General features: G+C 42.6%; 1 protein-coding gene across 1 annotated transcript in view; it reads left to right on the top strand.

Moving 5' to 3' along the window:
- Nucleotides 1-22280, top strand: part of YEATS2 (YEATS domain containing 2) — a gene marked incomplete at its 3' end in the record, with an annotated part of 45787 nt that overhangs the window by 14641 nt on the left and 8866 nt on the right. The window contains exons 9-22 of the mRNA XM_009703061.1: nt 175-361; nt 2072-2311; nt 4205-4363; nt 6822-6925; nt 9573-9680; nt 10757-10930; nt 12145-12403; nt 13197-13358; nt 14927-15039; nt 16153-16308; nt 17042-17215; nt 18585-18783; nt 21381-21512; nt 21757-21855. Coding sequence (XP_009701363.1) covers nt 175-361; nt 2072-2311; nt 4205-4363; nt 6822-6925; nt 9573-9680; nt 10757-10930; nt 12145-12403; nt 13197-13358; nt 14927-15039; nt 16153-16308; nt 17042-17215; nt 18585-18783; nt 21381-21512; nt 21757-21855 — 2266 coding nt within the window. The remainder of the gene's footprint in view (nt 1-174; nt 362-2071; nt 2312-4204; nt 4364-6821; nt 6926-9572; nt 9681-10756; nt 10931-12144; nt 12404-13196; nt 13359-14926; nt 15040-16152; nt 16309-17041; nt 17216-18584; nt 18784-21380; nt 21513-21756; nt 21856-22280) is intronic.

Raw genomic sequence — 22280 nt, 5'->3', positions numbered from 1 at the left:
ACCTCTGGGCAACGTCCTTGAAATGAATGGTGGAAATGTTATGCAGAGGTGGTGGGAGGAGAGGGGTAGGTTTCTGGATATTAAAATAACAAGAAAAGGCATAGTTGTTTTCACTTTATATATCTTTACCTAGCCAGCAAATATTACTGTCGTCCTTTCTGTTATTTCTGGAAGGTAGTGGATGTGGAGCTACACAGGCATTCCCTTGGCGAGGAGTATCTCTTCTCCCAGTCTTCAGAGTCTGACCTTTCTGATGTTCCTACATCTTTGCCACTGCCATTGAGCATCCCAGCACCAGTCAAAGCTTCTTCGCCAGTTAAACAGTTGCGGGACTCCAGCCCAGAGGCTTCTGTGGACAAAGGTAAAGTGAATGGGTGTTGGTGAAATTTGAGTTCTTGGAACTTCAGCCCTTCTGGATACCTGCTCTTAATTGCTCTTGTGCCTTAAAGGTTGCCAGCGCTACCTGCTCCTTGCTCACCCCAGATGATTATTTCCTCAGTGTACTCTGAAATGTAATTCAGAAATTGTTATGGTTTAGTTGGTTTTTTGGGTTTGTTCTTTTATGGTTTTTTTTTTTTTTAATCTGGAGTTTGTTGGGTGGTCTCTGTTTTACTAAATGTAGTGAATATGGAGCTTTATAAAGCAGATGCAGTTGGAAAAAAGGTTGGTGAATAGCACTTGTTTTGTTCTTGGCAGACTTTTCAGAGGGTTTTTTAGGTTTCTGAATGTTTTGGGGACTGTGTATGCATGTAAAGAATTGGTCTAGTGGTGTGTTCAGATATATACATTGTTGACTAACATAAGGTGACTGGGAGAGGAACAAAAATGGCTACATAACTGTGATGTTGAAAAGAGAGAGTGAAAAAGACCTAGTGTATGTTTGTCTGAGGGATGGCATCTGCACATGGTCTCATTCTCACCTTTACCTGTAAGATCAGGAAATGCAGCGTCCATTGCAATGGAGCAGCAGCGGTTGATGCCTTAGGATCATTTGAATTGCTTGAAACAAGCTAGTGCTGGCCCCTTGGGCACACTGTTATGATTTTTACTTTATGTGAAGTAGGAAAAACTGTGCCTCTGTTAGCATTTAGCTTTACTTTCTGAAATGCACGGTGTCAAGGCTTGCATGACAGACCTTGGTTAACTGCACTGAGAAACAGAGGTATCTTTTATGGTTTGCACATTTTAGTGTGAGAAACTTGCTAGAACCAGCAACTTTATATTTCAAAATACGGTCACATGCAACATGGTCTGGTGCCTTTCTTGATTTACCCTGACACTGCTGCGTTCAAGGAATGGCTTTAAGCTGGTGTACTGCATGGTGCGCTTTCTGGTAGGTGCCGTGATGCCACTGGCAGTGTTCTGGCTCAGCGAGAAGAATGTCCACTGTTTAAATGCAGTGTTTTCTTATGGCCAAAAAAGGAGAAACACAAGCAAATTTTAAATGCAGAGGCTTTTCATTCAAACAGGAAGATACACAGCACCTTGAGGTGAGCAGTGCTGCAGCCGACAGGAAGGAAGTAAACCTGCCTCTTTCTTGCACTGACAGGCAGTGGCTTCTCTCATCAGCTCCAGGTTAATTGATCTCCTTCTGAATCAGATAAGGTGGATTCCTTAGCCCAGGTCAGAAGGCAGTAGGTGGTCTCCTTGTGCTCTTACTCCAAAAAAGGCACTGTGAGATCCTCTGCGGAGGAGGTGCAGCCTTAGTCCTGTGGAGCCTTAACTGGGGACACTTGAAACTACCAACAGCTTTTGGTCAGTGGAAAGGTCAACACAGTGGTCAACACAATGGAAAATGTGTTAAGAAGTGGCTGATCACCTGCCACAGCTGGACAGGCTGTGCATGGTAGCATTTTATTCTTCTGTTCAGAGATAAATCCAACAGGCTTGCACAGGAGGAACCCCCTTACCCCACTTTTCCCCCATTCAGCTCTGCTCAGCAGTTGCTTTTCCTTTCTTCCTTCAAGAGTGTGTTTGTCGTACTTGAGGGTTTTTTGTGTAGAGAAGCACAGTAAGGAATTAGATGTCTCAGCCTAAGAACTATTTCTCTTCTTTTCCCTGTTTTAATCAGGATTCCCTGGGAATGCTGAAACCGAAAGACATGCCACGTTTTATTCCCTGCCATCTTCGATAGAACGGACTCCCACCAAGTTAGCCACACAAAAAGTTGCCTTTGGCTCTCATGGAAATTCAGCCTTTCAACCCATTGCAGCTAGCTGTAAAATAGTGCCTCAAGGTCAGAGTCCAAGCCCTGCAGAGTCACCAGGAAAATCCTTCCAGCCTATCACCATGAGTTGCAAGATTGTATCAGGTGAATGTTAGTTTATTTATCTGAGCGCTTCACCCTGGAAAACGAGAGTGAACCAGTTGGACTTGTTTTGTGTCCTTCCTCCAGTTTCCTGCCAATCTTTGAAGATCGGGCAGTAGGAAACTAGAACAAGGAGCTAAGCACACTTCTTAATGTTCAAGGAAAAAAAAAAACAAGTGTGAAATGCCTCAGATCAAAAGCAGGATGAGAGCTGTTCTCTCCCTGTTCTTGAATGCTTTTAAGTATGAAAAAGATAGTCTTTAACTGGACTGCTACCCACAGAAAGGCCCAGGCAAGGACACATCTTCCATGTGGGGTATTTGTATGTGGGAAGAAGCCATTCTTCTCTCTCCCACTTTCAGACAGCTGGGGTGGATTAAGAAGAAATTTTTATTTGTGATCGTTGGGCAAATAAGTAGGTTCAACATTGTAGACTCAAATTGTGCCTCTTGTACTTGCGATATTCCTCGGATGGAACAGCTTTGTTCTTCCTCTTCCAAAAGTCCACCCTCTTTTGGATTAAATTGTCAGATGACTGCGGTGAGCAATGTGATGCTCTTTTGATAGCTTCCAAACAAAACATGGTCAAGGTGCTGTTTAGTCATTTCACCTATAGTCCCTTCCCTGCCTGGGCATGATGCCATCCACTGGATGGTGTTTTCCATCAGAAAGTTTTAGTGTGCAGCTCACCATGTCACATGTTGTGAAGCTGAAAGATGACCTGGTACATCCCTTAATTTTCTGATGTTCAGGGTAGAGAGGATGAAGCACAAGCTATCAGTATGTGTGATTTCTGATTGCTCCCAGATAATTTTCCTCAAGTGTGTCTGGTTTGTTGGGGTTTTTTTATTAAATTTCAATATTGTTCTGTGACATCTTAAAACTGTACTCAGACTGATTTACATCTGAACCTATGCCAAGTGCTTTCTTCTTTCTTAATAACCTCTTCTCTTGATCTTCTTTTCCCAAGGCTTCCCAGAAAGCAAGAATTACAGGAACCATCCTATCTTTCTTAAAATCCTTGGGCTATTCTCTGTTGATCTTTGCTATTTAAATGTTTCCCTGCTAAATATTTTTCCAAGGTTCTGCTGTCTGCCAAGTGTCACCCCTTTCAGATTTCAGAAGCAATTCAAAAGACATAGGGATTTTATTTGATCAGCATTTATGTTCCATTTTAATTGTCAGTCACTGCCAAGAAAGCAGATTAACAGACAGTTGAAGCTTAGTGTGCTTGCTGCAGTCTCTTTTCTCTGATCACTTCCTTGCCTGTCCCTTTCTCTGCATTTCTTGTTTACCCGCTCATGCAGCTTTTTTCTTATCTAGTTTTTCTCTCTCCTGGTCCTGTTACCTAGAAGTTGCACATTTTACACTTTGCTTTCAAGGGCTTCTGCTGTAGTGAAAGCAGTGAAGTGACAAGAGCATCCATGCCTGTCTGATGGCTGCTGTATCACACAGCCTTTTTACATGAACTGCTCGAGTCCTGACTCTGAATGCGTGTACTGTGGGCTCTACAAGGGCAAGAGAGCGGCTGTCAAGAAGCTCAGCTCTCTTTCTTCATCTCCTTGGGTGGACTGGTCTTGGCAGTGAGACTGATTTAGGTAATGTCCTTCAGAATTCAGGGATGGACCAGATGGCTTCTCAAGGTCCCTTTGAACCCTGCTTGTCCTGGTAGGCAGAGAATGTCCAGGGTAGGTATGAGCCATAGTGCTTTACATGCCTGTTCCTTTCCTTCTGTCTCCTCTTTCCTTCTCCAAGTCCTGTGAACTCACGCAGGCTGGGAAATGCATCCTCAAAAAATGTTCCTTCTCTAAGTCATTTTAAAAAGTACTACTATTGCTGTATTTTTATGTTCTTACAACATTTACAAGATAGAAGCATTGGACTTTTTTTCTGAAGGTTCTCCAATATCGACCCCTAGTCCATCTCCGCTACCTCGTACCCCAACTTCCACTCCGGTGCACATGAAGCAAGGCTCTGCTAGTTCAGTCATTAATAATCCGTATATTATTGTGGACAAGCCTGGACAGATGGTTGGAGCAGCAGCCACAAGCACAGGTGTGTAGTGTGATTACGGAAGGCAGTGGCTTAGTCTTACCCATTCAAGTTTATTGTCCCTCTAAAATGATTAGTATAATAACAGTATTTCAGCTTGTGAAGATGGAAAAGTACTTGGCAAAGAACGAGGGAGGTATTGTTCATTTGCACAACTGGCCTGAGTATCATGGTTAAGGGTATCAGACTTTCACGTAACTTCCTTTAGGAAGCAGCACATAGTGTAAGGCCAAATTGAATTCACAGATACCTCCTCAAAGAGAGCCTGTTCTTTGCAGGCAAAAAGGGAAGGGGAGAAAGTAATGTAGACTGTTCTGCACAGAGATTTAGACAGAAACTGCACAGGTGGTTGGGTGAGAACTGTATTGCGGATGTGGGCAGAAAGCTTGGAGAGGTTGCAGTGACTTGCTAATCAGTCTTAGGTCCCAGTATATGGTGCTCTAGATATGCTGAAATGTGTAGACCCAGGTTACCAGGAGAACAGCCATGCTGGTTTTTGTTACTACTCTTAAATTTTAGCTGGTCCGATTCCAGCTGGTTTGGATTCCTCTAACTGGATTCCCTTGGTGCTTCAGTGGTGATATAAGCCTGGGCTCAGGGGGTAGGAGTGAACTGCAGGAGATGGGTCATGAGTATGGGAGTCAACTGGTAATCTTTGTGTCGGGGCTGGAGGAAAGGTCGCTTGAAAGTCATTTATTTGTTATGATTTCTGGCCAAGAACTGCTCTCTATTTAAAAACACACTTGTTTGTGTATATGTGTAGTTGAGCATCTCAGAAGGATGCTCAGAGCCATGCAGTGAAGTGCAGCATCCATGTAACACACAAACTGTTTGCTGGGCGTGGTTGGAAAGTGCAAAAATTACTCTCCTAATAACAGTTCCTCCTTTTATCTGAGGGAGCACAGCTGTCATGTTCATTTTAACTTCATGACAGAGGGAATTGGTAGGGGGAGCATAGTCATACCTGAATTTTTTAAAGCATGTTTTGGGGCTTTCTTGCTAACACTGAAGCTGTTTCACCAATGGGGGGTTATTTGTTTGGCTGCGGGTTTTCTCCCTTTTTTCTTTTCTATTTCTTCTTTACCTCCAGCCTGACTGTCTACTCTGCATATGTGATTTATCATGGTTTGGGTAACTTTTGTGTTCTCCTAGTAGAGATTTGTATGTGGAGGATAGGATCTGTAGATGCACCAGATGGTTTGGACATACAAGTCTTAACACCAGTAAAGGTGCAGTTTCCCACCGCGTTAGTGTGATATAAGTACAGACTGGCCTGGAAGAAACTGCCTGCTGCCTCTCCCTCCCCTGCACTCCTGCTGCTTCCCCTGTATCCTGCATGAGTCAGATAAGATCAGTGGCAGAGCAGAAAATTAATACCCTCCCCACCCCAAATTGACCTTTGTTGTCAGAGAGCCTCATCACCAGACCCTGTATGAGGGAGCAAGAGGGAATGTGGAACTGGCTTTTTGGCAACAGCAACCAGACTAGATTAAGTGGAATGTGATACTACAGACAAAGTCACTGGGACATTTTTGATAAGACTGCAGATCATATTTAAAAAGAGGGCTGAGATTTTTATGCTTTATGAAAGCCGGCCTTCCAAACTTCATTATTTCAAGAAATGGCTGCTCGTTTACTTTTAAGTGCAGGTTGTAGTACAACTGTATGAGAGACTATTACTGTGTTTTCATGTGTGTAATCCATGGCTTTGGTGTCTCTTGAACAAACAAAACTAGCAAACCAACCCAACAGCAGTAACAAAACTGCTGCTGAGCAACAAAGTGTTGTGTATGCACTCTGATAATGCAGGGTAAGTTTACCACTGAACCCCTGTCCATCTCAGGGAGGGTCAGGGTAGTGATGTGGCACATGTATCCATATGTTAGTTTTGCAGGAGCAGTCTTCCACAGACAGAGGACCCTATGTCTTGGATTCCTTATTTCTGTTTCATCCTTTAGCCTGCTCACTCTGTCCTTTCCTCTTGTTACTCCTCAACTTTGCTTTCCTCCTTTTCTGGCCATCATTTTTCTTCCCACTCCGGCCTCCTCCAAGCCTTCCCCCATGCCAGTGTGCGTGGCTACTGTAGGTTCAGAGGGCTTCTAGGCAATGGAGGACGTTACATCTGCAGCAGCAAGTTCTGACTGGCAGCTCATTTACTGTCCTAATTTCACATATTTGCACCTGTAGCCGATATCCTTAGCCACCCAGGAAGGTGCCTGACCCTTTGCTTGCAGCAAATGGAGCTCTGGGTGGAGAATACTTTCTCTGGGGCATGGATTCTGTAGGTGGAAATTCGGTAGTGGGTTTGTTTTGTGCTCATGCCAACTCCCACTGATGTACCTCATGGAGAATACCAAGTCGAAATGAAATGACATGTTTCTTGTTTTGAAGAGGTTTCATGGGTTCAGTGGCACCACTCCCCGGCCCTCACCCGACATCTACTTTATTTCCTGATACGCAGGGAGCCCAACAAGCAAACTGACCAGTGTTTGTCAGGCCTCTCACGGAACTGGATCTCCTGTATCAAAGACCCATGGGAGCAGTTTTGTCACCTCAGCTGTCAAGGTAATGTTCCCATTAGGTGCGTACTTTCCATTTAAAATCCAGCTTTCTATTAAATAGGGCTTTTAAGTATTATAAATTCTGCATTTCAGGCAAGTTCTTTTGGTTGTCATTTCGTGTGGAGGTTTACTGTGTCTAACAGATGGAGCCATATGAGAACATGGTGGTTATACAAGATGATAGTGTCACTTCATGCAGCTCTGATTAGACGTGCCTACTCCTCTGTTAAAGGCACTGCTCTTTTGCTTTTCTACCAGGAAATCCGTGGAGGACATAGCTCTCAAAATGTCTTACCTTTCAAAGGAGCTCTTCTGTAGCTAACTTTGATCTTCTTCACTTTGTTAGTGACAGTATGTGATTAAATCAGAGATGCCTACCTCAAAACCTTCACTTTGTTCATTATTTTTGTACAGCAGTTGCTCCTAGCAGCCTGAAAATAGCTCATTTAGTGGTTTTACAACTGCCTGCATCTAGAAGAATGTTTGTGTAAGCAGTGGAGTAACCAAATGTGTAAACAAACAATGATAAAGAGGGTTCATGCTTCTGATCTGCAGAGCCCAAAAGGTACGGAGCTGAACTGTCTCACATAAAATTTCTCCCACATCTTGTGCTAGGAAGGATATTTCTGGCAGGGAAGTGGTGTCAGTGAGGCTCTTTCTGAAAGCAGCTGGTGGGTGTGCTGCTGAAAACGGGAGCATTTCCCTGTCTTCAAGTCACAAGAATATTAATGCAGGATATGGGGGTTGGGGCGGGGGGGAAAGGCTTGCCAGTCAGCCTGCAGAGAGCAAATCACTTTACATTTGGACCTGAATTGCTTCCTATGTCTGTTAGGGGAAAAATGTTGAAGATTGCTATCTGAAGCAATTAGTTTGGAGTGACATTTTAAGTGTCAGGTGTGCAGGTAACTATTCAGCTTTTAAGAGCCTGTCTGCTCAGATGGATTTCACTTAACTATGTTGAAAACCATTCGTTAGTCTTTATTTTTCACTGATTTGGGACAATTCTTTCTGAAGGGTTTTCAGTGAGTCAGAGTAGGCACATGTCATTAGTAACAGATGAATTCTGTATTTCTAGGGCAAAGTTAAAAATTGAAGATATTTTCAAATACATATATATAAAAATCATACCTCTATAAACAGAAACTTACTTTGATTTGTGTCTTCTGGCTGGTGGAAAAGCTGTAATTTTATGGTTTCTTTAAAGAGGAGGGAGTGTCTGATAGTTTCATGTGATATTACAGATTGTGCTTAATTCACCACTTTTCACCTCTTCACTGTGTGCTAGTTTTTTCTGTATTTTTTTAATAACTTAGAATTGTGTTTCTTCAGCCTCTTTAAAATGACTGGTATGCAGGCTGCTGTTGAGAGGACTGGTTATGCCTCTAACCTTGTCTTCACACCTCCCCGTTTGCTACCAGTTGTGCAGCGATGTGGTGAACCAGAGCAGACAACCAATATGGTTGAAAATTAATCTGTTTTCAGCCATATGTGTCAGTACAAGGAAGATGGCAGGGTATTAAGTCAGAGTCTGAGAGCTTGCTTTCTGGTCATGAGCCAACCCAAGGACAGGCCAAGTGATTGTGAAACCCTGGCTTTGAAGTTCATGGTGATTGTAAAAGAGTACAATTATTTTACTTAAACAAAACAGAACCATAACAAGCGTCCTCAAATGCGTTTGACTTCCCTACCAGCCTCAGATCCAGAAGTGCCAGGTGCATGATTTTGCAGGTGTGGAAATGTTTTTTACTCCATTTAGTTATGTGGCCTCACCGTTTCTGCCAAATGGTGAGTTCTGCCTGGAAAGACTGTGTGCCGTCTTTCTAGTTACAGGAGAGGAAAAATTCGGTTGAGAGAATTTTGCTTGCAGATTTAATTGAACAATTTTTTCCCCTCCATAAGTTGTTTCTTCTTGAATTGTCTTCTCTCTCTGAAATTGTATATAGAATCACAGAATAGTTGGGGTTGGCAGGGACCTCTGGAGATCATCTAGTCCAACTCTGCTGCTCAAAGCAGGGTCAAAGAGAGCAGGTTGCTCAGGAATGCATCCAGTTGGGTTTTGAGTATCTCCAGGGCTGGAGAGTCCACAGCCTCTCTGGGCAACCTGTTCCAGTGTTTGATCACCATTAAATTAAAAAGAAAAAAAGTTTTTCGTATAATTAAACAGAATTTCCTGTGTTTCAATTTTTCAATTTGTGCCCATTGATTCTTGTCCTTTTATTGGATACTATTGAGCATTGTCTGGCTTGATCTTCTTTACACCTTCCAATAAGGTATTTATACACATAGGTAAGATCCCCCCTCAGCCTACTTGAATTTTACAGCTCTGAAATGCTTTGTATAAACAGCTGGTTGGGGAACATGAATTGATTTCTTTCATCTGTGTATGATATGGTAAGAAATGGTTACTGCTGTTGGAGATGTAACTTTCCAAATAAAATTTGCTTTGTAGGTTCTATTAAGTATGTTACACTCCTTTTACTTAAGTGTTGACTGATTTTGGAAGTGTCTTATTTGTACAGGTAATTTGGCCTGCTCAAATTGTCCATGCTACTCTTTCTTAAGAGTCACTTGTTTTATTTCTTGTATTGGACGTTTCACTGATTTCCCCTCCCCCCCCCTTTCTTATTTGCACCCTGTCTTCCTATTCACAGCAAGAGGATTCTCTGTTTGCCACCATGCCACCCCTTTGTCCCATTGGGAGTCATTCCAAGGTGCAAAGCCCCAAATCAGTCACTGGAGGACTTGGAGCTTTTACAAAGGTATTCCTCTTGGCTTTTGTGCTGGGACAAGGAGCCCAGTAGTGCCATTTCATGCTAATGTGCCACAAATCACGTAACTTCCAGTGTTTTTGAAACTGTTACTGGAACCAGTGTGTCTTGCTGCCAAGGGCTCTCTAGCACCTCTCAAAAATGTATCTTGTTCTCATTTCTTTCTCTGTGGCTCTACTGTACTTGTAATCTTTCTTTTTATCTCCTCTTTCATCCTTTCTTGTTTTTCTTTGAATCACTGTCATGTTGAGGCTGATACTTTAAAAGCTGTTTTTAATAGAATACAGTAAAAGTAAACTGTAGTAGATCTGTCAGGAGCTTCTTAAAAATGATACAGTGATTTCTGAATCTCAGATGTTGCCACTTCTGAGTACGTTTCCTTACATGTTACCATCCGGAATTTAAAGTTGTTTCTGGCAATATTAGGTGATCCAAGTAAAAGGTGGAAGAATGCTTCCTACTGGTTACAGTACCTACAGCAATCTGATACAAAGAAAAAAAAAGCAGCAAACAGCTTTTCTTGAGTCACTGCTCTTAGGGCTTAGATTTAGGGCCACTCCCAGAGAAACTTAAAACATACAGAAGAGAATAATGTTAGCTATAATAATTTACAATATCTGTAGCTATAATATTGGTTGTAATTTTGCAGGATAGAAAAAGAAACTGAGGTTTAGAATGTGTTCTGAGCAGGAAGGTGCTTAGAAATTTGAAACCTTAAGTGTTGTGGCTCCATGCTGAGATGCAGGGCTGGAGGAAGTCAGGTCTGACCAAGTCCGTTGTTAGTGTGACTAGCAGTTGTAGTATTCCTAGCAATTTCTGTGGTTCTCTGATTTCTATGAGCACCTCTCAAATCTGGAATGCTTTGTAAATACAGACACCCTGCCACACACCTCTGTGTTGGTGGTAGCCCTCATCTTGGAACTGAGTTAGAGAATGCACCTGGTGGTAAGAACCGTGTCTGAATTTTCTGACAGTTGCCTGCCCTTTCCTGCAGACAGGCTGTTGCAGAAATGATCCCCAGTGATTTAAAGTGTTTGCTTTTTTTCTTATTTCTTCCTCTTTAAAAGGTGATAATAAAGCAGGAGCCAGGAGAGCTGCCCCAGCAACCCCAAATACCAGCGACAGGGACAACCACGCAGACCTCCGTGCAGCAGTATGTCACTGTAAAAGGGAGCCACATGTTAGCCTTGTCACCACAGAAGCCAGTCGTGAGCACAGGGGAGGGAACGGTGCAGTCTAAGGTATGACGCACTTGGGCATCTTCGGTGTGGTGTAAGCTGTCTGTCTTGTGATTTTATTGCAACACTTCATGCTTCTTTCAGGGGTGTAGGGTTGCTTCTGTCTCAGACCCAGGCAGCAGCACCATGGTTAGCTGGTTTCCCCATGTGCTCAGAGTGGCTTGTATCATGCTTATCTGTAGTCCTTGAGAAGGCAGCAAGGTGAGCAGGCAGTGTTGCATTTCATTGTGTGCAGGGAACGTCTCCCACCTCTGTCTAACTCATTGCAACAGTGGGGTGGGGGTGGTTTTGAACTGGAGCCTGTCAACCCAGAAAGTTGGCTGCTGTTGTCAGCTCTCGCTGAAACTCATCCAGGTCTTTCTGTAAGAGGAGGCAAATTCTTTCCTTGGTCTACAGGCCTGCAACAAAAAAAGAACAGGACAAAGGGGGAGCGGGGTGGCTGAGCCAGAACTAGCATTCGATGGAAGCTGTCCCACTTAAGTGGCGACTCAAGTGTTTTATTGTAGGAGTCTGTGCCAATGCAGTGCTGCTATGACAGGAGTGACACAACTTCTGAGAAGGCACGGTAACTACAGTGACAAGATGACAGATGTGTCAGAAATTGTCTCCATTCTTGCCTGTTTCTGTTGTGGGTAGAGTCAAATCATGTGCCAAGCTCAAGAGACTACATACAGAGGTTTCACTTTTGCATAAGTAAATATCTATTTACATTTGCAACAGTTCATTGTCCTTTTTACTGCCTTATTTGCCTGTTTGAGCAGGTATGCAAACTGATGTTGCCCTGCAGTTACTGTCAACACATAAAATTGAAGAACTTTGTGGATTCTGCTTTGAGACCATAGTTTTCCCAGGGAGTCTCTTCCCATGAATATGTTGAAACTAAATTTCTGAATCTCTGTGTTTTGCCAAGGCAAGCTTTATCTTCAGCTGGAATTAAGCCATTGCTTATATGTCGGAAAAAAATGGAAGTGCCCTGTAATTTGAATGTACTTAATCTTTTGTGGGTTCTCTGAAATCCCAATTGTGTTTAACAGTTTATCTTTTTACTTGGGATTGGCCTGTTGCCAATGTAATTTTGTTTCTGAATGAATAGCTTTTATACGTGACTAGACATGTGTAAAGTGTCCTGAAATGTCTAGAGATGGAAGTGCATACCAGCTAGAATTCACATGATTGCTCTTGCCAGCAGCACATCATTCAATACTTATTTATTGCAGGTTGTTGGCGTTCCAGTTGGTTCTGCTTTACAGTCGACAGTGAAACAAGCGGTGGCTATAAGTGGCGGCCAGATACTTGTGGCAAAATCTAGCTCTTCGGTAGCAAAGGCTGTTGGTCCGAAGCAGGTTGTGACTCAAGGTGTAGCCAAAGCCATTGTGAGTGGAGGCGGAGGCACAATTGTTGCTCAGCCTGTGCAGACTATAACAAAGGCGCAAGTTTCTTCCACAGGTGCTCAGAAAAGTACATCTCAAGGCTCAGGTAAAGTAATTTTACACCTTATTAATAGCTCGTGATGGGTAGACTTTGAGGCTGTCTAATGATTTCTTCAACTGCAAAATAACTATGTGTGATTGAAAAAACTTCAAAATGAGTAGAGAGGTCTGTAGGAAATTCAGGCTGACTGAGATTAGTAATAAAGAAAATGTTAACTCATTATCTGTAAGGGGGAAGAGGGAGCACAAGTACTTCAAAACACACAGTGTTCTCTGAGTGAAGATCAGACAGATATGCTGGGGAATGTGCTGGAGACCTAGTAGACTTTCATGGAGGCAGGTCTCACATTTTTGCCCAGCATTGTGATCCTTAGGTGCTCAAAGGGCTCCACGTAAATCCAGCCGACAAGAGCCAAACTGTCTGTATTTCATCTTCACATCTTCCCCAGTGCTTACTGTTACAGGAGTATGGGCAGAAGCACCCCGCCTGCTTCTGCATGCAGCTGGCTTTAGCTGAGCATGTCAGCTCAGGCTCTGGACTATTTGAAGGGTTTTGTGTGGCCTCTGGACTGGAGTAAGTCTATTGACCCCATGGCTGTACTGCTTTGGCCTACAGCCACAAGTGGTACTGCACGCAGAGAGATATTTTTTTTTTTCGGACCTATTCAAAAGAAGTGTCTGTGCATCACTGGTGGAGTTAATCTGCAGTTAGGCCAGCTAAATATGGATTATCAAAGGCTAGCTGCATGTCACTCCTAGTACTTTCATCCTGTGCAGATTTCAATGCATACTACTTTCTGCAAACAGTAGTTTTATTTCTTTTTATTTTTTCTTTCTAGTGATGGCTACACTGCAGTTACCAGCCACCAACCTGGCAAACTTGGCAAACTTACCACCAGGCACCAAACTGTACCTCACCACCAACAGCAAGAATCCTTCTGGGAAAGGAAAACTGCTTCTGATACCCCAAGGAGCCATACTGCGAGCCACAAATAATGCTAGTTAGTCTTGCAGGGAAATCTAATGAGTTAAATAATGTAATCACTGCATAATTAATATGTTTGGCATTTTTTCTATAACGCATCCTGGTACTGTGGAAGTCAGTAATGGGATGGGATTTCTTTGTTCATAACAGCGCAGCTTGTGATGTTTTTAAGACTGAGATATCACAAATGTCTTCTGTTTTAGATGAAACTGCTTTTCGGCAGTGCTCTTAATGTCTTTCTGTGCTGAAAGCATACAGTGTAATTTTCCTCAAAATTCAGCAAAGGGTTGTCTTTAACTCTTCCTTGTGATCTGTAGGAAGAGATAACTGCATTTTCATAATGTAGAACTGAGATGGATTTGAATGTACTTGTGAAAGCTATTAATAAGCAATGGAATGACACCCTGGAGAAACTAGAAACATAAGAGACTAACTTTTAAAAGGACAAGATACTGTATCTGGCTGGGATGAAGGAAGGAAAGAGGTTTGAATATTGATACAGGGTTTGGCCCCAAGCTGTGGAGACCAGCAGAAACACTTTTTTTGTTAATGGGCTTGTGAACTTGCTGTGAAATACCTGGAGAATAATATTGCTAAAATAGTTCCAATGGGCAATACTTTGTTTATAGTGTGCTGTTGCTGTAAGGAAAGAATACTGCAGGTTTTGGACTGTGTAGATGAAGAGGTTTGTTGTGAGCCTTCTCCAGAATGTGCCTTTTGAGGCTGGGAGTTGGGATGGGAGATAGACTGGGTGTAAACCTTTTCCTCACAGTTCTGATTCTAGCAGTGAGGAAGAGGTATTATTCAGTTTAATATATAAGACTAAATACCAGCAACATAGCAACAGAGTACATGTCACTGGAGAAGGAGATGCTCTTGCTGAAGGCATTTTTGGGCTGTAAAACTTACGATGAGTGACCCATTGCTTGAGATTTAGAGAGGCAACTGAGGCAGTCTGATTTTGGCAAGGAAATAATCTCACAGGCGCTGAAGAAGAGCAAATACTTGCAATTTTTATGACAGAGTCATAATTTTTTTTTAACCTTTGTTTCTTAATGAAAGATTGCAAAAATTCAGTGTTCAGGCTGTTCCTTCTGGAGGCAGAGCAATATCAGTGTCACTGCAAATTACCACTGCTTGGTATCCATGATCTAATACCCTGTTGTAACAACATTGTATTGGAACATCCTATGAAAGTAAAATTTAGAAGCCAGTGGGATTCATAGTGTTTCTAGGGCTTTTACTGCAGATTCATAACCTGCAAAAGACTGATGAAAAGACTGTTCATCTGTTGGACAGCATTTTCTTTTGATAGAAAATTCCAAACAGCCTGAAACGAGCTTTTCTTGCCCACCAGTCCTCCTTATTTCCCCCATAGCTCCTGTCATTCATGGCATTTGCTGAGCTGTAAGAGAGCAGAGCAGCACATCTGAACTGTGCTGTAACGGATAATGTTTCTCAGCTGCAAAACATGTGGCAGCAAATGTCTTGCAAAGTGTTTTTAATTAATTGTATATACAGGGATGCTTTAGCAGCTGACAGTGTCTGGTTACCAAAGGGTGAAGCCTTTTCTTCTGGTTACAGGTCTCCAATCTGGTTCTTCTACGAATAGTGGAGGAGGAGGAACCCAAAGCACAAGCAGTAACTTGTCACAGCACCTCACCTATACATCCTACATCCTGAAGCAGACACCCCAGGTCAGTGGCATAAGCCTCTTAGATGAAGCAGATTGACATTTCAGGCTGCAGTGGTGTTAGGTGGATGTCCTGTGGTTCTGTAGTACATGAAACTTTCTTGGACTATGGGATCTAGATCCTGTCTAACAACCCATGCATCTCTTCCCTCTGCCAGGCACCTGCTTTATCACTTGCTGTTGCTATTGGCACATCTCTACCCCTCACCTCCCCTTGCAGGGTCGTACTCTCATGGCTCCTTGCAGGCTGAGAAAGCAGCCCTGAGTAAGGGCAGGGTAAGCAGTGGGTGGAGAAGGGACAGAGTGTGGTAAGAGAGCCTGGTGGCAGGGCAACAAGGGTCACCGAAACAAGAGAGGTGATATGATGGAGATGATGCTGGAAGAGCTGTCTTACACAGTAGGATATGGAAGAGTTGGAGGAAAGCATGAGAGAAAGGAGAATAAAGGAGAGTTACTGGTGTGAAACAGCAAGGCTGGGTAAGAAAGCGAAATGAGGAAACAGAAGATTGTGTGAAGGGATCCATGTGTGACAGTGGGTGAATGACGCCTCTGAAGGGTAGCAACTGAATGCTGATGTGAGGCAGGAAGGGTGGCACGGTCTGAGGTGGCAGGTTATTAGAGTGCACACCTCCAGTTGTCGCTGTGATTTCTTAGTGCTGAGCTCTTTATGAGCCTTTGTGGAGGGACTAAATACATTTTGAAGTGAGAAAGTGACAAAATGTCTTGGTTTTTTGTTGTGGGGTTTTTTTTTTCCCTAGCCTATCAGCAGCCTCTCTGATCTTGCATGCTAAGCAGCATTTGTCACAAGGAGTAAATTTGAAGAACATAAAGTGTGTTAAATTGTAGCAGATGCCTTTGGCAAGACAGGAAACTGATTGTGGCTTTTTCACCCCTTCCCTTGCATCAGAAAATGTTCTTCTGCACCAAGAGGAGAAGGCTGTGTCCAGCTCTTAGTGCAGAAGCATCCACTATAATTATCAGTCCCTTGTTTTAGAAAATGAAATGTTGTTGTTGCATTATAGGTACAGGCTTTTGTCCTGTATCGACACTCCTAGATTTCTGTTGACTCTTAACTGTGTTTCAAAGTGCTGACTTCCCTAACTTATTTCTGGAGCAGGGCACCTTTCTGGTCGGCCAGCCTTCTCCTCAGAGTTCTGGGAAGCAACTGACTCCAGCTTCAGTTGTTCAGGGCAACGTAGGAGTTGGAGCATCATCCACACAAGGACAAGCACTAAAAGTGATAACTGGACAGAAAACAGCTCTGTTTACACAGGTAACGTGCAAGTGATGTGTTTCTCTCTTACCAGTTAGCATTTTGTTAGATAAAGTGTAGGAACCACAGCCACATGTTGTGAGAGCTTTTCCTTTGGTAGTTTTTTGGTTTGGTTTTTGTACCATTATGATGCTGACTGTACTATGATGAGGAAGGCACATGAAGGCCTACTTTCACATGCAGGTATTGGACCACAGTTTTCTAGCTTTATTTCTGTTCTCAGAGTGGGTCATGTGTAACCTTGGGTTGCTAGTTTGTAAATGTGCGCTGGGATTCTTAGTGAAATGAAATGGGAGAAGTGAATACAGTCAGGTGCAAAAATGTGCTTAAATATTTGAACCTTAGGAATGGGTCACCTGCTAAAACTCTTAAAATTTTTTGGTTTTGGTATCTCTCAAAGGTCCTTCTTTTAAAAACTACCAAATGGTCCCTATGAAATTCACATTCCCCAAGAGTACTTGTAATTGCTCTTCCAAAATTCAAGATTGATGGGTATATTTTTTGCAAAGTCAAGAGTTTGATAAAGTTGATTTCTGAGGTGATAATTTTGTTCCAGCTATTATTGCCACAGTTTGCCTTTTTCAAAAGTATTCTGAAAATATTTTTCAGTAATACAAAAAGCGTTTGTCTTGTTTGTTTTGTTGTTGTTGTGGTTGTTTGGGGTTTTTTTAAGTAATTTTAAAAAAATCCAAACAAATTAACCTTTTTCCTTGTGCTGAATTCCTTTTCAAAGGCTGCACCCAGTGGACAGACATCGCTGGTGAAAATATCAGATGGGTCTATAAAATCAGTGCCTGCTTCGTCCCAGCTCTCCAAACCTGGCACCACTGTGCTGAGAGTATCAGGAGGTGTTATCACCACAGCCACTGCTCCTGCCATGGCCCTTCCTACAAACGGGGTGGCCCAGGTGAGATGCAACATTGCCAATATTCTGTAATATGTTTGCACTGCAGCCAGTATAATCCCCAGGAAAGGACTTATGCTTTTTTCCCCTATTCTTCCCAGTCAGCGTTGCTGGTTGGTCTGCTCTTATTTGTGTACCAGCGCAGTGCACACAAGTCCTTTTCTGTTGGGTTGTTTGCTGTTTGGCGTAAGGTAATGTCTGTGAAGAAACAAGGGGAGAAGAGAAACTGAAACTTGCACTTTCTTGCTTTTAATCTTGTTAAAATTCAGGTAGGTGGGGAAGGCTTAATCTGAAACAGCTTTTGCAATCGTACAGATGAGACTTTTTCGGCTAGGCAGCTTTCAAACACCAAGTCTGCTGCTGGCACAAAAATTTGCAGAAGAGCGTGAAGTGCCTGAAGCTCTGTATCCAGCAGGCCGGTGAAAGGCAGCAGTAACCAGATTGTAGGTCGCTCCTCTGAGATCAGACTCTCCACAGTGCTTGGTGCCCAATCTACTATCAACAGATGTCAGAGGCCAGCAGTGACCAGAGTTTGTGGTTCTTTGGTCCTGACTGTGTTCACAGGATGTCACTCCTCTCCACTCTGGGGGAGTCATAACAGTGCAGCCTTGGAATGAGGTGCTTCGGCATAGAGTGAGGTTGGAAGCAAAACGTTTGCATTCCTAGAGTGAACACTCTTGTGCGTGGATGCCACCACATACCCAATTGATGCAGGTTGTCCACCTGGCGTGGAGTTGGAGTTGATGGGGCAGGGAGGAGGCAGCAAAAAGGAAAGTGTATAATTCACTCTGAGGGTTCCCCTAGCTTCGCTGCTTTTGCCTGTAGGGAGGCAAAGATTCAACAAATGGAGAGTTGATGCCATGCTGAACGCTGGCATATGCAGCATATATAGGTGAAGATGCTAAAATTTGCGTTAAATGCTGCTTGCTGTTTTTACAGCTCTCAGTGAAGCTGCAGAGATAGAAATTTTCCATCCAGCCTCTATCCCAAACTTTTTTCCCATTTGTCTACTGATACCTCTGGACTTCTTAGCAGCAGGGAAATATGAAACATTCCTTCGTCAAATTTCTCAGCTGGAGGCTTGCCTGCTTGCTGAAGTTAAGGGACCTGCCTCCAGATACTATCAAAGCAGTTGTTGTAGCAGTTCCTGTGTGCACAGTTTCACTTTTTCTGGTTGGAACAGCCTCTATTCTGTATGTATTGTTGTTGTATGTGGGCTTTTGGATATGTGCTTGAGAACCTCTTGCTTCTTAATGATTGATAGATAAACATTCGGTTTTGGTACTTCTAGATATTACCTTGTTGTGCTTATTGTTGAATCATCTATGACATGAGAAGGAATGTATTATCCCTCTCTGCCTCTTTTATGCAGCAAATAGATAATGCGGGTTCCAGTTCATCATCTTCTGGAACTCCTGCAGCAAAGGCATCTGGACAGCAACACCAGATCTGTATAAGCCAGAGCCAGTCTACTTCGTCAGTAGTGAATAAGACTGCTACTTCCACTGTTGTAAGTGTTGCTTCTCTGATGACTACACCATCAGCTGTGACTGGAAAAGCTGCAGTATCAGGTATTAAACTCCCTTCATGCCTTTCCTATAGAAAGTTAGAACCCAGGTGTGAGTTCTTTAGGTAACTTCAGGTGACTCTTTAGGTCTTCACTGTAAATGGAAGAATATAGTCATCCGCATTTGTGAATGTGTAAAAGTAAAGTCATGCTTTCTAAAACATATCTTATTAGCATAACTTTTGACTTAGCCAAAGAGATGTCTAAATAATTTGGCATCCTATCACATCAGTGCATTGCCTGTATCTGTTGTATGTAATAGCACGAGTTGCCCGTTGATGTTGGAGAGGGGTTTTAGTTTTCATGCCAGGTTCTCATTAGAAGATGCATTCTGCCTATTCAGGAGCTCAGTGTGTCACTGAATGCTGAAACTATCCAGGTACCAGCAATACTACAGACTTGATTAGTTTGTGAAAGTGAAACTCCACTGAAGTTGGAGAAGCTCATGAGCAGAGTTTGGCTCTGACGCTTTACATCTCCTCTGTTTGGCTTGGAAAGGAGAGAGATGTTGATTAGGGAGAACTGAAGGCTTTGAAGTCAAAATCCATCAAGTACAGTGAGGTAGGCTGGATCTGGAATGTTTCAAGTTAACAAAGAGCAAATACAGCAAGTTTAATTTGAGTATTACAGGTTAAAATCGGAAATTTTCATTTTGAGTAATTTACCTGCTGGCATGTTCTGTTCACTTGAAGTGGCTTCTTACTAAGTGGAAACAGAGTAAAAATACAGAAAACAGAAAAGTGACACTGAGCTCATCTGACAGTGTCTTTTTCAAGCAGCTCTTCTTGTTTCTTATGTACACAGTCTTCCAAAGTCCTTCGTTTTCATCACACTGTTTTTCCCAGAGCTTGAAAACAAACAACATAGACTGCTAAGACTGCCACAATTCTGCAATAAGCAGTTGAGTATTTTCCTCTTTGCAAACAAAGCAGCAAGGGTTTTTTTTGTAGAAAATATGCCACTCTAAATAGCTTTCAGATTAAAACTCCTGTTCAGGTATGAGAACGTTATCTAGATTTTGGGTTGGTTTTTGTAACCTGAGGCACTGACTTAATCATGAGAAACTATTTCTTCAAGAATCCCAGAAGAAGCAGTAGCTATAAAACATGTCATTTCAACATAAAAAAAAATCCAAAACCAAACCAAACAAAAAAAACCAACCACCACACACACAAAAACAAAACCAAAAAACCCAAAACTCCGTTAAAATTCTGAAAATTTGTATTTTTAAAGGCAACTTTTCAAAAAGAATCTCAAATTTTCCCTTGTTTTACAATGAACAATGTCTCCCACCCATCAGGCTAATAGGGTTAGTTGAAAATGTCCCTTCTTCCTCGCCTTGCTGTTTGGGTCCCGTGCTGTCCTATCCTGACACATCTGTGCATCACACACGAATGAATTGGTAATACTAGGTTAGCCTTCTTGCCTGGAGGTGCAGGCCTAACTGACCAGTGCTATGCATCTTTCAAAACCAAGAGACATCTTCACCAGACCTTGCATGTCTAGTATTTGGAAGGCAGCTATGTTTCTTAATAATAAAATATGAGGAGAATGGAAACTTTATCTCAAAACAAATTGTGAGTATAAAATGACTATCGTGAAACTAAGAGGTCTACTGTTGTCAGTGTTCTAAAATCTATTTAATTTCCACAATCTGAAGAAAAGTTAGCTATAGATTGAATACAATTATATTGAAAATAGCCAGTTTACCAGTAGAAAGGATGAACATAGGCCCAAATCACAGTGTTGGAGTGCTGGCTGTGGTGGCTTGGGATGTCATCACTGTGGAGGAGAGAGCTGGTGGACAGGTGATGAGTACTACTCACCCATGGCACTGGGGCGTAGCTTGGAGCCGTGCTGATTTCCACTGAAGTCACTGGGTGCTGCCATTGATAATGCTGTTAATATCTGAATGTCCTGCTTGTTCCTTTAGCCTTGACTAAAATCAGTGGTTTAATTCAGTCCCCGCTTAAATATGTTTCATAGCTTGATTAGCCGTCCTTATGGATGTATTCAGTACATGTTACAGGAAGACATGGGACACTCAGTTCAAGTATGTCCTTCATCAGACTTGTTGTGCAGCCTTGGGCTTGTCACTTAGTGAAAACCTGGTTGATTGTGCTCTACTGACTGCAGTGGATGCTTCTGAGCTGAATTGCAGAGGTGTGTGTAGCACTTGGGTACCTCAGTGAGGGTGGCTGTGTGAGTACAACGGAGCTGTGGTTCGCTGGCTTACCAGACCCTTGAGCACAAGGTCTTGTTCTGACAAGAGCGTTTTACTCTGTGCTGAACCTACTTCAGCTGAAAGGTTTGTGTTACATCAACTTTTGCTTAAGATTACTTAGGTAATTAGGAAACTTGCTTTACGAATACCAGAGTGCTGTGCAGCATGTAGTACTGCACACACTGTGATGCAGCACCCCAGTATTTTAGCAATCATTTGTGTCAGTAAAAACTTGTCTGACGGTTCACTGAACTGTGTCTTGTTAAGAGGGTGGCAGCATTAGCTTACATGCCGTCCTGGTTCAGGTGAGAGAAGTAGCTGGAGATAAACTAAATGGTGTGTTTTATTTAACATTTTGTCTTCCGTTCTTCTTGCAGGGTTGCTAAAAATCCACTCAAATCAGTCTAGTCCACAGCAGGCTGTTCTGACAGTTCCCAGCCAGCTTAAACAGCTCGGTGTAAACACAGCTTCTGGAGGTGTTCAGACAATACTCATGCCTATGAACAAAGGTAAAGGGCAGAGGAGGATGACAGATGGTGTTTGAAAATCCCCTTTGACACAGGGTAGCTGTTGGTCACTCTGACATACATGGCCCGACGTTAGAGATAGAAGAAAATGTAGCAAGGAAATTAATCCCTAAACTTTGTGTTGCAAAAACACTGTCTTGCTTCTGAACGTGTTTATTTGTCAAAGTGTATGACATTTGATTTTTTTCTTTTTTGTTGTCTTTTTTTTTTTCTTTTTCCTCTCTAGTGATACAGTCACTTTCTACCAGCAAAGTTTCAACTGTTTCAGCTGTCACAGCAGCAAGTACAGTTGTCCCTAGTCCCTCTACAGCATCCATCTCTAAAGGTAACAAGGAATTTCTCAGCAAGAGAAGCAGTAGAAATAAGCTGGTGCTGCTTTATGCAAGTGGCCTGACTGTGAAAGTAGGCCTGTGACTCTGGTTTCCTCTATTTCCCTTGTTAGTAGGGTTTAAATCAAGTAAAAAATGGCACCTGGGGTCTAGGAAATTAGCAGTGACTATCCCCCTCAACAAATCTCAAAGCATAGGCAAGTACAGAGAGAGAAATGAGGATGTTCTAGAAAGCTACCATGAGTACCTTAAACATTCATTGTTTCAATCCGTATTTGCAGAAATGCATAGAGCAGCATGTGTTTCATCACACTTACTGCTGTCCTCAGAATTGGCGACTATGGTAAATGTGCTGGAGAATGCTTTCCAACAGCACTAGACGTAGACAGCACGTGTGCGTGCACACACACGCACAAGGGAA

Source organism: Cariama cristata, unplaced genomic scaffold (assembly GCF_000690535.1).
Source record: "Cariama cristata isolate BGI_N322 unplaced genomic scaffold, ASM69053v1 scaffold23386, whole genome shotgun sequence".
Taxonomy (NCBI): domain Eukaryota; kingdom Metazoa; phylum Chordata; class Aves; order Cariamiformes; family Cariamidae; genus Cariama; species Cariama cristata.
Note: the sequence above shows the minus strand (reverse complement) of the source record. Positions and strands in the feature narration are given on the sequence as shown.